Source organism: Centroberyx gerrardi, chromosome 5 (assembly GCF_048128805.1).
Source record: "Centroberyx gerrardi isolate f3 chromosome 5, fCenGer3.hap1.cur.20231027, whole genome shotgun sequence".
Lineage (NCBI taxonomy): Eukaryota > Metazoa > Chordata > Actinopteri > Beryciformes > Berycidae > Centroberyx > Centroberyx gerrardi.
The window spans coordinates 17700082-17719267 of record NC_136001.1 but is presented as its reverse complement, the minus strand read 5'-3'; the positions used below and the strand labels follow the sequence as shown (position 1 = coordinate 17719267).

Genomic DNA, 19186 nt, shown 5'->3' with positions numbered 1-19186 from the left:
TTACCTATGTGGTTGTTGTCTGTTGCGCTCGATATTTGATACTTCCGACAACCCACCACATGCATAGCCTGCAATCAGTTCCTGTGGTGAGAAGATGAATTTGTGGGCTTAGCATCACCCAGTACTCACAAACCCAGTGGGCTGAAACTGGGAGATCCTCCTCACTTCCAGAACCTTAATCCTTTTATTGAATACTGCAGCTACACCCATCCTGTGGACATAATCCAGAATTGAAAATTAACCCAGAGTGCTTCCTCGCTCGTCTCTGTGCTGTGAATCAATGTTGTCTCAGCAGGACTCTCCCCCCCTGCCCCGCACACCCCACCTCTTCTCCCTCACCTCTCCTTCCACTCCTGCACCCCCCTCCCTCCCTCCTGCCCTTCCTGTTGTTCCTAGTTTCCTCACCTTTCCTTCTCGTCCCTCCCTCCGCACCCCATTGTTTCCTGCCCAGCAGAGTGTGTTTCTCCCCCCCCCCCATGTTTTACAGCAGCAACACAGAGTAGCCCGCAGCATAAACCCTGCAGCACAGCCCCTCCTCGTTACATTTGTGAAAACATAGGCTGAGGCCGTTATGGCAAAGGGAGAAAAAAAGACCCAGTTATCAGTGTCATCACAGGTAATTTGACGTCAAAAGGAGAAATGTGCCGCCTAAGACCACCATTGGCTTGGTTCCTGTGTCAATTGGAAATCATGGAAATGAAAAGATCGCTTTTCCAGTCATAAAAACACACACACACACACACACACACACACACACTCACACTGGAGAGGCACATCCTTTAGTGCTAATGACTTTCCTGTTTTATTTCATAAATATTTAGTAATACCTTTAGTAATTATATCTTTGGCATAATATCTTCACATTATTATATTTTGTTGGTGCCACTGCCTGCAAAATGCAATGGTGAGAAAAGTTTCCAGTGAAGTATAACCTTGTGCAGTTTGATCGATAATGTCCTGGAGATTTATTACCTAAAGACTGTCCACTTTATTTGGGGTTTTGAGAGGCCTATTTCATCAATCACTGATAAGATCCCTTTGGGACAAAAAGTTATGCCAGTTTTATAGATTTTTTAAGAACTGGTAAAAGCTTCCTGTTGGGGTTTGTTAGGGATTCTAGAGCAAGTCTATGAGAAACCAATCCATTTCTCTTTTACTTCAAGTCCTTCCAAACAGATCAATGACTTATTTTGGAGTTGAGCATCTTGTGATTTTGAGATAAATGGTTTGGTGCCTCTTTGACTTGAACCAGAACTGTATTGTGTGTGTGTGTGTGTGTGTGTGTGTGTGTGTGTGTGTGTGTGTGTGTGTGTGTGCACTAGTGTGTGAATTTGTGCGCAGGCTCCTCTGCATTAATATCAGTGATGTGAGCACAACTTGTACCTCCCTGCGCTGGAGCTGCCAGTGTGTCTGAGCCAAGGATTTAGTTGATGACTAGGTCAGTGTTAAAATGCTGTCCAAGGAGAAATCCCTGCCACTATTTCCATTTCAAATTATCCTTGTATCCTACACTTTTTTCTGGAGCATGCAATACAAGTTTTGGTGTTTTGGAAGTTTTGGTGGCAAATTAAATTAGTTTACTTTGGCATACCTGAGGGATTAATGAATTGACGTCCTCTGGCTCAAGCCAACTGGGAACTGATTGATGTTAAGGTTTTGGAAATTAATTACTTAATTTACATTTTTAAATTGACCAATGCCGCAACCTTTTTGAGGGTGTAACTGAATTGAGGCTGCAGTTGAGTTCTTGCATGGTGTGGTACATAACAAATTATAATAATAATAAGAATATTATTATTATTATTGTAAACATTATTTATATAGCACTTATCTAAAAACAAAGTTTACAATGTGCTTCTCATAAAAACTGAAAAAATAACACATGAAATAAAAAAAAAGGAAACAAAAATGATTAAAAGATAAATCATTATACAAAAGCCACTCTATAGAAATGAGTCTTAGTGAACTTTTAAAAGATGATATGGATTTAGCAAGCCTGAATTTCTCAGGCAGGTCGTTCCACAATCTGATGGCAAATACCCAGTCGGCTTTAATCTTGAATCTAGACTGGAACTGTCAGAAGTCTCCCAGAGGATCTCAAGCTGCACTCAGTAGGGGTTAAAAGGTTGGCAATTTAGCTGGGTGCCAAACCCTGCTGAGCATGAAAAATAATTAATAAAATCTCAAAATCAATTCTAAAACTAAACTAACATTTTCCCATAAAACTGGGGTGGTATGGTCTGTTTGTTTAGCACCAGTTACAATTCTAGCCACTGCGTTCTGTACAAGCTGAAGATGAGAGATTGGCTTTCGACTGCGGGAGGTGTATAGGGAGGTAGTCTAAACAAGATGATATAAAAGCATGAGAGACCTTCTCCAAGTTGGATGAGGATAAAAACACTCTAATTTCTTATATATTTCTCAAGCAGGGCTGTGCTACATTCTTAACCTGAGCCTCAAAAGATTACTGTCAAAAACCACCCACATGTTTCTGGCCACTGATTTAATGTTGGCAGACAGACTACCAGACTTCATTTCGCTCTGAATCATACCTCTGGAGCTGGGAGGACCAAAGAAAATTATTTCAGGCTTGATATCATAGAGTTGTAATAAGTTCTGAGACATTCAGCACTTGATATTGCGGAGGCAGTTTGCTTGGAGTGTCAAGGCTGGTTGGATCATTGGGTTTTAACAGCAGATATAGCTGGGCATCATCGGCGTAGCAGTGAAATTAAACATTTTGCTCAGGCATTATATGGCGTAGGGGGAGCATGTACAGTGAGAAAAGGATTAGACCAAGAATGGCGCCTTGTGGCACCCCATGTATTGTGTTTGCTGAAGAGGAGGATGACTTGCCAGTGGTGACTGAGAAGTTTCTAGTGGAAAGGTATGGACCAGACAAGAGTAGGGCCGGTGACACTTATCCAGTGCTTAAGGCGCTCAATTAAAATTGGATGGTCAATGGTGCTGAAGGACGCACTGAAGTCTAGGATTAAAATTTAACAATCTCTTGCAGCCGCTGTTAGAAGACAGTCATTAAGAAGGGCAGTCTCCGTGCTATGTACAGCTCTAAAACCAGACTGAAATTTCTCAAAAAAGTTGTAAAAAAAAAAGTCCAGAAATGATATCAGTTGGCTTAAAACTACTTTCTCAAGAACTTTTTATTGGCAAACTTTTTATAAAAACGGTTCAGAGTTTAGCGTGTTCAAACAGTGTAGAGACTGGTCTATAGTGACAGGGGACTATCAGATCAAGGCTGGATTTCTTAAGGAGTGGTTCAACTATTGCATTTTTGAAACAGCTGGAAAGGAAAGTACTAGAATTCAGTCTCCTTTAAAAACACTAGGGAAATGGGTTTAAAACAGTTTAAAACAGCAGTATTTTTCAGAGGAAACAGATAAGTAGTGCACAGGAGATGAGATTTAAATGCTCTCAACCTTTTTTTTTTTAGTAAAGAATAACATATGCTCACATTTCTCTAGGGAAGCTTCAATGGCATAGCTAGCGGGAATCTTGATTGCACAGTCGATTACATTAAACGGTATCCTAGAATTGTGACAGTTTTTAGATATGAGCTCAGAGAACAAATGCTGCTCTTGCAGCTTTAACTGCTTTCTGGTATTTCACTATTAGATCTTTCTTAGTGTAAAATATTTGCAGACTGTTGGCCTTTCATTTACGTTCCGCCCTTCTGCAGTCTTTGTTTAGGGCTTTAATATGCTCAGTGAGCCAAGGTAAGGCTTTGGGCTTGGATTTTATTACTTGAAATGCTGCAGCATCCAGTATAGCTGAGCAAGGGCTGTGCGAGATGTTTACTAATCATGCAGAGGAATTTCAGTTTCAGTAGCAGTGTCTGATAAAGACTGAAAGGCCTCAGTGAGCAGGGACAGACAGACAAGAGGAAGGATAAAACAGTTGGAGGTTAAAATCAATGGTCATATTGTTGGACATACTTCAATCAGTTCAACATTGTCCACAGTAAAAGATAGCACCAAATAAAGGGTGTGTCCTTTTATATGTGTGCACCCCTTAACAGACTGGACAAGATGAAAAGAATCAGCATTTAAAATGTCAGTAAGAGCATGAAGGACAGCATGTGTCAGGGGAGGGTGGAGACGAGAGAAATCTGCCTCAGTTAAGAGGAAAGTGGCCTTGACTTAAGCCAAGACTGTAATCATAAAACACTTTAATTAGTTTGAGATGATAAAATAATGACAGATGAAGGACTTGTTCGTTGGGGATCTCACAGTCAATAGGTTGAAATTGATGGATCCCAAGTGAGATTTGGGTAGAACAGAAATATAAATCTGTTTTTTAGTATTTGCAGCAGCATGGTGAAACAGTGATAGTGTTGCCATGGGTGCTGCCACATCAATGTGATCTTCCAGCATGAAGATAACCAGAGATGATAGCCTTGGCCACTTCTTCGAGTGTGATTTGTTTTAGCATGATTTAACCTTAATTGTCTTTGTCATGTTTTCAACCTTTTTTAAACTTAAAAAATCACCATTGAAATACAGCATTGTTGTTGCCGTATGTATCTACATTTTACATATTGTTTTCCTATTGTCATTCAGCCTGCTGCTTTTTTTTTAAAATTATTATTAAGCTGTTGGATTAGGCTAGAATGTTTTGAATGAAGAACACATTTAACTTGGAAAATGGAAATTAAGAGTTGGCTGTAACATTTTGAACAAATAATGAATTTAACCTGGAGTATGGAAATAGGCTACTATAGGAAATTAACTACAATATAAAATTATACTAAAACCGACCAATGCCAAGTATTATTATTTTATCTATTTATTGATTTATTTATTTTCATTAATATGCTTATTATTAAGAGGTGGTCATAGTCAAAGAAGAAGAAGAATACTCATCCAAAAAGCCACTCAGTGAGACAGCAGTCAGCCTACGCTCCCGTCAGTCAGTTGGAAAACTATGCAAGTTGCCTTGGTGACCACCGGATGTACCACCGGAATTTAAGTGGAATACACAACTGTAAAACATAATTCAATTCAGCAAAGAGTGCTACATGTCTCACTTGTCTTCTTACATGTGTCTCAAGCTTTGTGTTGGTTCTCTAAATTCTGCACCTCAATTTCTCTCTCCTCTGCTTCGCTGCTCTGCTTTCACCTCTACAACTTGTCAGTGAATCGGTTGAGTTAGAGATGAGTTAGCCAGATATAAAAAGCTGTTTGCTCATTGACTGTTTAGCCTATTTCACTTTTCCTTTCTTTTTCTCTTCACTGTCTTGACACATAATGTTCTCTCTGCTTGTAGTGCTGTATTGATTTTTTTATGGTGATGATTCCAGCAGAGGTTGTAAGATACTCTTGCATGAGTAAATTATTAATTCCCTAACTATTTTTGAATGTAAAATACACAGTATGTAAAAGGAGTATGTTTAGCGTCCATGTCAGGAAATTTGTGTTGGTACTGCAAGGTCACAGGTATTAATGTGCCTGGGTAGCTCTATCAAATAGTATTTTCAGCCCTAACCTATGATTTTTGACATTTTGATTTAACTGTCAATTGGATTTCCTTTAAGTATAATGTTAACATGGGTTTGTACAGTCAAGAGAGTGCAGTGAGCATCCCATTCTCCAGAGCGAAGCAGTGAAGCTGTAGTGCTCCCTGTGAGGCTGATGACCTACTTTTCCACTCCAGGCTATAACGTACTGTACCCAGCCATGTAAAATTCCTGCGTCGCTCTCACTCCCCTCCCACAGCGGCCCTCCGCATGTGAGAAAGGGGACGATCAGCTGGCTGGCTGAAACACATCTGTGCTGCTGATGCTACTTTGTCGACTGAACAGTTACCTACTAGAACCAGCATGTATTGATACAATGAAAGTAAGACAATTTTGACCTTTCTTCCCCCCTATCTATCCTAAGCGGTGGAGTGGCTGCATGGAATAATTCAAAGACTGCCGCTATCTGCAGGTCAATAAGAGAAGGTTAGAGAAAGGCTGGATCTCAGACTGAGTGAAAACAGAGGAGGCTGTTTGGGACAAACGCCCCACAGAGGGCAATGCACTAGCACCAAGTGTGCTGGAAAAATCTACTGCACTAAAGAGTCAGTGCGTTCAATGAAATGCATCTCTCTCTCTCTCTCTCTCTCTCTCTCACACACACACACACACACACCTGCATACACCTCCATAGACACACAAATGCACACACATATACACAGACAGACACATTCTCATACATAATACATATACATTTTGCACAGACACACACACACACGCACACGCACACCTAATATTTTGTTTTTATTATTTTTGGAGGAGTTTGTTGGATAGTGCATTAGACAGGGGATGACATGCCTGAGGTTATGAGCCTTTCCTCGAACCTTGAGCCTTCAACATTGTGAGCACATGGCACCCGCCTCAGCCTCCTAAAACACAGAGCGCCCTGCACTTGACATCCCTGTTTTGTCAGGTGCTCTGGATGGATGGTGGTCGGCAAGGGAGAGTGCATCCTGCTCAACGATGCCAGACCAATACCTTTGTAGGACATAGAGAGAGAGATAGAGAGCGATGGAGAGAGGGAGAGTTGTTGGAAGAAGGGTTGTACACAGTGAGCTAGCGTAACCAAAAAAATGTTTAACGCTATAAATTGGATTCCTTCTTTTTTTTCTCTGACTGGACTGATGGCTTATTTGCTGTGAAGAACATTTCGGCGCATATTGACTTAACCGTGACCTATCACTGCTTTCAGAAAAAATGGGCATTTGACATTTCAGGAGAAAACTGGTTGTTTTTCCCTGCAAAAGAAGGTCTCTGTATACGTCAAATGTGTCCAGATTAACGTCTACTTGTGTCACTCAGTCCTCCCCGGTGAACTGGCACAGGGCTGTAAATAGCTATGGCATCATTGTTGTGTTTTCTGCTCAATGTCATAAAGGCCCAGGGGAGGTTAACCTTTAAATGGCTGTAAAAGCTAGTTGGATGCGAGCAGTCGTGACGATGATGGTGGGGGCAGCAGGCAGAGCCGGGCTCGGCCGGGATGAGACCGAAGAAGAAGGGGGGGCAGAGGAATCGTGTCACAGCCAGGCCGGTGACTCACTCTCTCATGGCAATCGCTTAGCCAATAGACGGCTTATGATGTTGGCAAATGCCATGGCAGTGGGCTTTGTGACAGATTTGGACCACAGTGTTTGTGATTATAGGCCTCCTAAGGATGCTGGGACACTGTGTTGAAATGGTAGGATGGATTTGTGGCCTCGACGCTGTGCTTGTTATTCTGATGTAGAAAATGTAGAATGTGTGTGTATGCGTGTGTGTGTGTGTGTGTGTGTGTGTACTTGTCACAGAGAGAGAGCAGCCTGAAATCCTCTACTGAGTTATTTGTCCACTTGAGCTGAAATAAGTCACTGCAAATAGTTGGTTGACCAAAGAAGAGTTCTTTATACGGAGTCAGAGCTGCTTGCTAACTAGATTTTAGCTCCACAGGGTGTTTTGCCTGCAGCCAGTGCAGGCCCTCACTAACTTCTCCAATAAGTCAAATGTGCCAAGATGGGCTTTGTTTTTCTGAGACAGCTGCTTTTTTAAATTGGCCTTTTCTGGATAGTTCCCTCTAGGCCTATGGGAGATGAGTGGACAGCTTTGTCTCTGCTGACTGCACAATGAGAACTGTCACATTTGCTCATCTTGGAGCCTTAAGGGAAGCGTGTCTCTCCATCCACACAGATTAGTTTACCATGGTCTGCATGAGCCTGCTCAGGGATGAGCTTGTAAGACCAGCCACAACTATCCATGCAGGAACTGGGATTGTGTTGGAATGAATTGGTAAACATTCCTTACAATTTAATTAAAACCAATAGCCTTCTATAATCTGGCAAAAACGTATACGTTTCTGTGAGTGTAGAGAAAGGGAATAGGAATCAAATGTTTTGCAGCACTTCTGTTTATGTTCTCTCTCCCAAGACAAGATAACATCGTATGTTTTGTGGAGATCAGTTATATAAGTCAGTGGGCTCAGAGGACAGAAGTGTAAGCTCCTCTATCTTATTTTCAAAGTGTAGATTGATGTTGAAATCAAATTGCAGGTTAAATTGCACTCTTGTCTAAGACAGTAACAGTGTTATCGGTGCCTGTGTGAGCAGGTTTTGTTGTTGGCAGTCCTCACATAGTGGTCCAAGGAACTGGGGCTACAGTTTAGTGATTAGCAGGTCCACTTTGTGCTGGGCACTCAAGAGTATTTGGTCTCACATCTACAGGTACCATCAAACTGCCAAAGGGAATTTGAAGGAACTCGGACTTATAGGACTCTATAGGTTTTGCAGTGCTGACGCAGTCTGATTTCTGCAGTTGAATGAAATAGTATCTTGGCTATGTGTGTGTCAGTGTGTGTGTGTGTGTGTGTGCACACAGGCATGCAGAAATTTCAATTACCTGTTTTCACATGTCTAGCAAATTTATAATAATCACTGCATCACTCCTCTATTTCCTGCTTGATGGAAGCAAGTGCATTCCATTAACACTAGCATGTTACTTATAATCAATCCTTCATGCCTCCTTACTGTATGGTACTCTGGTATGGATTTAAATATTATTTAGTAATTTAGGATTATAGCTGTAAATCTTCTGCAAAATCGCAGGTGAGTACCAGTTATGAATTTACCAACTGCTCCGTCTTTTTCCATTTCCTTCATTCCACTTCATTCCTCCTCCATCTCCTGCTCATTTGTCACTCACTCTCACCTTTACTCCCTGGCTTCCTCCTCCTCATCCTCTTCTCCTTTGATTGCCATAGAAGTACATTGCTTTCTTTTCTCCAGCTCTCCTCCTTATCCTCTCCAACGTCCATCTCATTCCACGTTACACGGTGATGAATTGGCCCATGGTCTTTTGAGTTAGTGTTGGATGGAGGCTGGTTCCTCTCTGCTCAGTATCTCTGCACCATATAGGGTTAATGTGGAGCTGAGCAGGCTTCTTCAAAGGGAATCTGTGCCCTGTGAGCTACACCAGAGCGGTTATTACCTCCTCCCTGTTGTACACAGCAAGTCCCTCAGCCAATCTCTAGTGCGACTTATCCTGACCCCAGGCTCCTCTGTAATTAAAGCACACTGATCAAACACAGTCCATGGGAAGTCAGGTGTCACTGAGGCTTTGTGCTCACACTTCACACTAGGAAATGTTTTGAAGACGATTTCCTTCCAGTTCCTTCAAATCTACACTTCCAGAACTTGTGCCAACGTTTTACTTCCAAAATAACAAGACCTCCACACTCAATTACGCTCCCATTAAGCTTAGGCAAAACATTTTATAATTGTATGCCTCATTATTGTGTTTTTCATACCTTGTGAATATTACTAATTGGATAGTTACAAAAAACACTATAAAATGTTTCTGAAATAACATCTTTTCAAACTTGCCCGCATGCATGAAACCTTAGAGATTAGGGAGTGAGTGTAAAAAGCCACCCACCCATCCATCTCCATTACGGCTTCAATACCGTGCCGCACCATGCCACCAAACCTATGAGATATCACTGTTAATTGTTTGATGACATACCATCCTCTTCCACAGATCCAGTATGCAACAGATTTCATTGAAACACACAACAAACAGTTTTAGCCCTTCAGAATGGCTCACATGTAGATGGATGAGGGGGAGCGGTGTGGGAGTGGGATGATTGACCTTGGCTACTGCTGGATTATGTGTGTGTGTGTGTATGTATGTGTGTTGTGTGCGTGTGTGTTTGCACAGATCAGGGCATCTCATCAGTCCATGAAAGTGCACTTTGTGTCAGCAGCAGCGGGTGACTGAGATTGCGGCCAAGTTGTCATCGATGTGAGTGGGCCTGTCAGAATATTGGATTTGTGTTCAGAGAGATGGTGTTGTTGATGCAGCCCGGGCACTTGTGATCCTAAACCTACAAATCATTTTGTCATCTTTGTTGTGTGTTCTGTTTCTCACTGAGCGCTAACTGGGCCCTGACAGTGACTACGGGGTTGAACAAGCGCTCTGCCTCCTCTTCTAATCGCCAGAAAGTGATTCTGGGTCTGTGTCAGAGGCTATTGTAATGGCCTAAATGACACTAAACAGAAAGAGCCTGTCCTCTCTGCTGGCACAGCACACAGAGGGGTCTTTGTAACGTGACTGATCAATGCTCATCGCTGCTCCATGGGGCTTCATGTAGATAGACATGTGTGCAGTGAAAATATACCATAAATGTATCCAACAAGCAAAGCTGAATGTTTTCAGCAATATTCTTTGATGTGCTCTGCTGGGTAGACATTCAACTTTGATGCACTCATGTAAATATTTGAACTCCACACGCTGATAGAAGACTTGGAACAGAGTCAATGAAATCAATTAATGCATCCAGTCGTTTTATCTGCTCATAGAACTGTGTTAATAACCTGCTCAGTGGCAACCGATCAATACTGTGTACACCCTAATGAGGACAGCCCTCTGCCTCCTGATGATTAAGCTTTGTTTTGACTTTCAGCAAGCTGTATACCTGAATGAGCGATCGGATAGTTGTTTTGTGGCGTCCCATGGGGATCAGTTAAGGTCCTGCCTGGTTTGTCGTTATAAATAATTAGGTAAGCAAGGCAGTATGAAACAGTTCTTTCTTTTGGTGGTAAATGTTTTGTGTTCAGAGGGCCACATAGTAGATGCATGATTCTCTCATAATCACTTCTCTGTGAGTCTTACTGGTTCACTACAGTATCTTTAGTGTCTATTTAAGTTAGGTATGACTGCATTTTTTTTAACAGGTTTTTTTTTCTTTTCTTTTTTTTTGGCTTGGTTCATGAAATATTTGAATTCATGGCTTTGGGTGGATATGCATTTGACAGATCAACTGCTATCATTTTAGCCATCCATCCATTTTCTATACCGGCTTATTCCTCATTTTAGTCAGCTTATTTAATTCATGTCATAACCAATACCATACTTTCTGGCCATTAGATTTCTAAAACACACACACACACACACACACACATACAGAGAGAGAGAGAGAGAGGAGAGAGAGAGTGTGTTGACCATTTATTTTGGTCATGGTTCAGTCCAATCTGGAGATGAACAAATAGAATCATGTTTATATTCCCCTGCTTACTCCCCTCTGGTCACAGTGATAAGATGACCTGATATAATCAAAATGCAGTTCAAAAGTCAGCCCCTATAGCACCACAACAACACTACTGCCCATTTCCCAAAACCAGTTTAGGCTCAGAGAGAGAGAGAGAGAGAGAGAGAGAGAGAGAGAGAGAGAGAGAGAGAGAATGCGTTCTTTTTTTTCTTTCACCTCCCTGTGGGCTTGAAATATTAATGGATGAGTTTTAGTCAGGAAGGTGACCTTCATGCATTGCATGTCCACAGAGAGATTGATATTCCAGATGCCCTCATCTCCCTTTTATTCTTTGAAAGGACATTTGAACACAAGCCCCAATGAATCCGATGCTATATTTGTATTATTGTTCATTTATGTTTATCTCACTGAAGGCAACCTTTGATGTCCCAATGTAGTAGAAGAGGGATAACATACTTTTCAAACCTTATGATAAAATGTTCTGTTCCTAGAGACAGGACAGAGATTGAATAGGAGAAGCAGCCTAGTTACATAACACTAAATTAATCTCCTCACGATTACCTCTGAGGAAGAAAGAAAAAATATCATACAGACGTACGTTGGGAGCAAAATAGGACCAAAGGGAAAAGAAGAGGAAAAAAAGAACCGGTATCTATTAACAGAAAGGAAAATCAATCCTACATTATCGTGTTATTTGTGCTGAATATGTATTTGTGTTTTCTTTTGTGTGCGCTGCTGGGTTGTCTCATACTCTCTGACTGTCATGGAGAGAAAAAAACATTACCTGGAGAAAAACAACAACAAAAAAAACATTACCTGGAGAAAAACAAAAAAACAAAAAAAAAACGTTACCTGGAGAATCTAGGTGTCTGTATCTGTCTGACAACATGACATGAAAGATTTCTGATGCAGCAGCAATACGCCCCCCCCTACCACCTACCCACCTACCCACCTACCCACCCACCCGAACACACACACACACACACACACACTCCTTCCCACACATGCACCCACACACCCAAACACTGCTTTTACACCCCTCTCCTTGCGCCGCCTTCATCCCTCTCAGAAAAGTGTTGGATGAGTGTGTGAATATGATGAGTGTTGACAGGATGAGGGGGAGTGCTGCTGGTCCCACTTGCTCCATCAGACCGGGGCAGGCCTAATGCTGGCTGGCAGGGCCGGGTCAGGTGGTGGTGTGTTCAGGGACAGTCGCATGGTGGCACGGTCCTGACAGCACAAGGGGTAACGCCAAAAAGGACCTGGTCTCATTCATTTCAACAGGAGGGTCCAAGTAAACACCGCATAAGACTGCATACTACTGCATACTACCGCATACTACCACATAATACTGCATACTACCACATAGTGCTGCATACTACCGCATACTACCACATAATACTGCATAATACCACATAGTGCTGCATACTACCGCATATAAAACACGACACACAAATGCACACAGATGATTCCTAATCCACAGAACTTGCAGCTTTCTTGAGTTTAGTTTTTATCTGTGTGTCTTCCTTGTATAGTTAAAAAAAAAATTCTCATTATATACATAGTATGGATTGGGATGAGATGTCCTACTTGGCCATGAATCCCAGTGCATCTCTCTGCCCCTGGACACTTCTTCTGTCAGAATGAAAATAAACTTTGGAATGAGGAGGGGAATTCTTCATGCATCTCTGTACATCATGTCCGCACAAATGGAAACAAAAATAAACCAGACAACCCAGAGGACAAAATGTGATGTTATTGTCAGGTCATCACCGGGTCACTCGTGTTTTTAAAAAGGAGAAACGACTGTAGCCAAAGTTCAACTTTATTCCGCTCAATACACGCACACGCAAAGAAAGACAATGTCGATAGTGACTGTCAAGTTTCACCTCCTATATAACTGATCTTTTATGTTTCCAACAGGTGCCGGGGAGTCAGGGAAGAGCACCATTGTAAAGCAGATGAAGTAAGTCACAGAAACAATCTTTATCTTAGTTCATTTCTTTCTTATGCCTTGACCCCTCTGGTTTAGCTGTGGCACGGCCATGGATTCTAAGAAGAACTTTAATTTTACAAAAGTTTTTTCACTGTTTCACACAATAAACTATGGGTAGAAGAATAATGAAGCAGTCAAGTGTCTTTCTGTGTTTTGCTGTTCTCTTAGTCCCGGGCTGAAAGGAAATGTTTCAGGTGTGGAAGATGTGCTCATTGATGTGCTAGCCGGCTAAACAGTAGAGCTACAAACAGAACCATACGCTACCATGCCTAACCTTGGCCGGGTTAAACACAGCTAATGGAGACGTTTGATTCTATGTTCCCAGTCAAACTTCCCATACTTCACTGATCTTATCTCCCACGTATGGCTCAGACAATCAGGCACTAACCATGAAGCTTATCAAATCCCAGCAAGATGTTATAGCTCAGTAGAGTTTGCATTAACCATGTCATGACTAGATAAGATAATTCTGTCTTCCTTTTCCTTGTGTGCAGTTCCAAGGGGGAAGCCTGGCCTTTCCTGCTTGTTATTGTCTTTGGCTGCTTATAGCACAAGAATAGTGTTAAGAGTTTGTGAACAGAGAGGATGTTGTAATGCCTGTGCACCAATCGGTGCACACACACACACACACACACACACACATACACACACAGTCGCAGGGCCCTAAATGGCTTAATTATTCACATTCCTCTGGGCTAGCCAGGCATTGAATCCATTTTTTATGAGCTTAGAGCAAGAACAGTCTGGCGCTTTTTAAAGCCAGGTTATTAACACAGGCGTAGTGAAAAATCAATGCCGCAAGACAAAAACACGCACGTTTGCCTATTACCTTTACAGATGCAGATATCCTGTGTTAACATGAAATGGCAACCAGGAGTTAGGAAAACAATCATTGATTTCCTTATGAAATCAGGAAACTATGTGTTTGCTAAAATATTATTTCTGTTCATAATCATTTGCATCAACACACTGTTAAAAGCAGCAGGCAGTTTTGCTTTAGAATTCATTTGTGCTCTCTCCGTACTGCCTTCTGCATCCTGATGAAGTCTGGATGCTAGCATCACAAGATAACACACACACACACACACACACACACACACACACACACACACACACAAACACACACATTTGTGCACAAACACGCATTAAATACAGTTTGCCTCTCTGTGCATTACAATCTCAGGTTTAGAGTATTAACGGTACATGAGGCAAGCAGCAGGGATTTTTTAGGACCTACTAGCTGCTGAAGAGTTGAGGCAGTTCCACTGTATGGCAGACCCACTGCTGCATGGCATCCTGCATGCTGACACGATAAACATGATACAGACTTACACATGCGTCTTTGCAGATAAAGTAGCTAAAGTAGCTAGACGCACACAAAAAAGCAGTACATTTTGAATTTTAACATTTTTAGCCTTCCCAACAGCCAACCCAAATATCGTTCTTGAAGAATTTCTGTTTCTTAATCACACCACTTAAATCATTCCTGTTGATGTATTAATTCATTTAAAGCAGTTTCATTTGCTATAATTTTATTCACCCTAATGTTTGATTTATTGAAGGATGCTACTAAAATAACCTTATCGTTTATTATTCAGTCATTCCAGATTGCTTTGAAACTGCATTTGATTGAATGCTTTAATTTTCCACAAGTAGTTAGCAGCAAACATTTGTCACCATAATAATTACCATTTTATTACATACTCTAATACACACTCTTATTTAAGAAATGTTGCATTTTTTCTTGCCATTCTCAGGATCATCCATGAAGATGGCTACTCAGAAGATGAGTGTAAGCAGTACCGAGCAGTGGTTTACAGTAATACCATCCAGTCCATTATGGCCATTGTTAAAGCTATGGCCAATCTCAAGATAGACTACAGCAACTCTAGCAGAACGGTAAGACACACACACACACACACACACACACACACCACTATAACTTTGAAGAGTTTCCCTTGACTTGTATTAATTTGCAACTACTAAACTTCACCCTAAAAGTGAGTGGAAGCAAATTACAAACTTCCAAACATCCTATGGAAAACTGAGACGCTGTTTGCCATGCCCTGTGGATATGTTCCAGATCGATCCAATGCTATTAACTATAAAAGTTTTAAAAAAAGGAGATATTTTGATTTTAAATGATAAATTTGACTGGCGGAAATGCAGGGTGCCTCAAGTATCCATGGAACTTTCATGAGTACATGAGCGTTAAACTAATCAAACAGTAAAGCCTGTAAAGCTTGCTATGTTGTTATGTACTAATAACAAAAGACTCTTGGTTCCCAGCATGCATTGCAGTAGATGCAGACAGCATGCTACTTGTTGCTGAGAAGTAGTTAGCTAGTGTGGCCTTCTTATTAAAGGTTATAAACCTATGCACAATTTGTCATTATTGAAAGAACAAACATAACACTTACTACCACAGTCAATTAAGACATGGACAGTTCAACATTGACTTTAACCAATAGTCACTTTTTTTGTGCTTGGCAGCAGTGCTAGGTCTTGGTTTGTAGACCTAGCACTGCTGCCAAGCACAAAAAAAGTGCAACTTAAAGAGAAAGTCTGAGTAATATATGATGTTAAATGTTGAGCAATTATATGAAGAAATTAGCTCAAATGACACAACGTGAACACTTTTAAAATGTAATTTTAAATTGTAGCATGGTTCTTTGTACTTTGCATGGTTCTCAGGCAAAAAACAAACAAACAAATAAATGTATTTTGAAATGTTTTTATAGCACAACAAAAACTAAAAGAGGGTGCATACTTTGAGTGTGACTGTAAATTACAAACACACATGCACATGCACCCACCACAAGCACACAAACCGCAAACCCTCCATGGCCCCTCCACCCACACCCACACCCACAGCCCCAACACACACATACACACACACACACAAACACACACACACACACACACACACAACTCAGCGCTTCCCTCAGTGAAGCACTGAGATTGATGGAACCACTGAAGGGTCACTGGCCGGCAGGCTCTGAGTAAAACAGCTATTAAATGTGAATGTACGAGAGAGAGAGCCGACCAGACTGAAAGCTTTGTCATCAGCGTCTGAGATTGCAGATAAATCAAGGTTCTGTTTATCTGCCATCTGTGGACAGATCACGCTCTCACTCTGGCTACAACAAAACAAAGCCGGTGTTATCAGCAGCATCTTACAGCTGTGCACAGACATGCTGCAGTCATTAAGACCCAGGCTCACCCAGGATTGAATCCCACCAGAACTTTCCTTCCTTTGTCTCCACTACTCTGTGTCCCTTTCAGCTTTCCTACACTCAAGATAGAAAAAAAACTAAGCTAGTTGGACTACTATCATCCTTAAAAAAAAAAACATTTTACTGATGCACTAAACCAGTGAAAAAAGATTATCTCAAGGCTTTGATGTGATCTCTGATCTCTGCCTTCATGCCTTCTCTCTATTCTTGGTCAATCAGGCAACTGCAAGCTATGCCCATCTTTCTCATCTTTCTCTTTTCTCTAGAAAGAGAAGAGGATCTAAGTGTACTTACAGCCATAAGGGCCAGCAGCAACAACAAAGAAGTGTGGAAGAAAAGGACAGGCCACTGTGTGCTGTTTTGGGATCAGATTTATTTAAAACTGCTGGCAGGACACATTTTAACAGCACGTTTACTCTGCCAGATGCTTTCTGCAGCGTCAGGAGCACCGCAAATTAATTCCTTGTTTCGAAGGCCCTTTGAGCCGTCACCTGCAAAGGTGGCCTAGACTTGGCTTGTTTCAGTTTTCTTAAACCATTGTCGTTTATCATTTTTATGTCTTCTATAATTTCAGTATTTGCTCCTCCTATTTGTCTAGAGACTTAGGTCTACCATACATCCCCAGCCTCCTTCTACATCTCATCTGGAATCTGGAACACATTCATACACACACACACACACACACGCTCATAGGCGCATGCACGTTCATCAAACACTCTCAAAGATACATACAGACACACATACACACACACACAAATATACATGGACATACAGTCAGAAACACACCCCTGCACACACACACACACACACACACACACACACACACACCCCATCAACACTACCAACAGTCAGTGCATTAGACAGAGATCCAGTCTGCTGAACATTTATCAGCCTCTGAACAAGCTGTCAGTGAAGTCCAAGAGTTTGTGAACTCAGTCCTGCGGTGGAGTCTGAGAACTTGTCAATGTGATTTTAGTGTGTAGCTGGAGTGTGTGTACTGTAACCGAGGCTGTAATAGAAGGACTGAGGACTCTGCTGTGGTCATTAGAGCAGGATGGATAGACACAGTCTTTCCGGTCTCTCTATAACAGATCTGTCAAATGGCTGTGTACATAATGATACTCTCACAGCCTCCCACACATGCCAATTAGTGTACTGGCCTGCCCACATTTTCGCACAGTATAAATGCACACACAGAGAGAGTGTCTCATTAAGTACATGCATGTAACTTGCACACTCGCACATACACAACCATCTACCCTATCTGCTATTTGCTGTTTACTTTAGTTTGGTAGAGGGAGCAAGACAACCGGAGAGAAAAAGAAAGACGGAGAAATGGAAAGAAAGCATTCAGGTTCTGGATGCCCCAAAGACTCACTCCAATATAAATGAGTTGTAACCCAACAGCTGAACTCGGAGAACAGTCCCCTAAGTTGGTGTGTAGCCCACCAGTCAAAATCACACCTCTACTGCTTCTAAACAAAGTAGCACTGGAATAAACCAAATTATAAAACAAGAAAAAGACTCCTATTTGAAACATTGGTATGAAGAGACAAAAACTAGAAATGAATTGTTATCTGATGGACTGATCCTCACTAAGTGGCTCAGTGACCACCAATTGGCAATAGAAAAATGATAGAAAAATATATAAAAAAGACATGGCTACCCATAGAGGAGTGTATATGGTCACTGTCTGACGTTGAGATAGAGATGCACTTGCTCCTCAAATGTGAAAAATACACAGTAATAGAGTCTTTCCATGATAAAATTGAGAAATGAATGCTAGAATTTCTTCACTTTAAGGATGGAGAACAGCCCCTCTTGTAGCCAGATATACAGTATGTCACAAAATGAGAGGAGATACTGAGTGACTACATCTGACCTGAGTGTCCTTTATACTGATTTCTTACTTTTGTTTTAACTCGTTTATCTATTTGTTTTTCTCTTTTTAATTGGTTATAAATTACTGAATCTACCCATCATTTTGATTTTCCTTATACACAATCGCTAGTTGCATACACTTTAGATAGTGTTACTGTTACTCCACTACCAAAGAAATACTGACACACGTGCGCTTTCACACACGCACACACACACACACACACATTTACACACACGTACACTCACTAATACAAATGCACACTAATACAGGGCAGCGATTAATTATTACTTTTTATTGTAATGCCTTTTATCATCACTCACTGTAATTGAAGCCTGGGAATATTGTTAATTTTTAACATTCATGCCAGTGAAAACAAAGAGAATTGAGGAAAGAAAGCTAGGGAGCAATCACCAGGAAATCCACTGTCACTGCCGTAATTTATTACTAAAACCATTGAACAGGCAGACACCTTTGCCCTGAGTAACACCAATATGCCTCACATATCTGACATTTGCACAGCCCAGATTGGCTGGCTTCGGCTTATTATAGGTGTCAGTGATATCATAACATTATATTACTGTTGTCTTAACCTTTGCATCCTTGGCAATAGTTCACAGCCACAGCTCCTATGACTAACTATTATTTATTTAGCTTAATGTATCCAAATAAGCAGAGCTACTAATGGCTAAAAAGATCTTTGACTGCCTATGGAGCATTCTTGCAGGTGGTTTCTATTTGCTGTGTCACATCCACTTATTATAGATCATGCAGTACATCCTTGGCTGAGAGCTCTACTGTTAGCTCTACTGTAGATCACAAACATTATGCACTTATTCTGTATATTCCGTTTGTTATGTTAGGAAATGAGTTTTCTCTTTCCCTGAGAGTGAAGCATTCTCTTTATATGCCATATTTCACTTTGGTAGAATGTTTTCACTTTTTGAGTGCTTTTTGGAGTTCAACAGCCACCAAAAAGACACAACCACCAAAACTGCATTATTATTTCTAATACACACACAGAACT

The 19186-nt window shown here is 41.2% G+C and overlaps 1 protein-coding gene across 1 annotated transcript in view; it reads left to right on the top strand.

Annotated features, from left to right (window-relative positions):
* gnai2b (guanine nucleotide binding protein (G protein), alpha inhibiting activity polypeptide 2b) overlaps positions 1–19186 on the top strand; it is a 46546-nt gene that overhangs the window by 19311 nt on the left and 8049 nt on the right. The window contains exons 2-3 of the mRNA XM_071895324.2: positions 12972–13014; positions 14802–14943. Of these exons, the coding sequence (XP_071751425.1) occupies positions 12972–13014; positions 14802–14943 (185 nt within the window). The remainder of the gene's footprint in view (positions 1–12971; positions 13015–14801; positions 14944–19186) is intronic.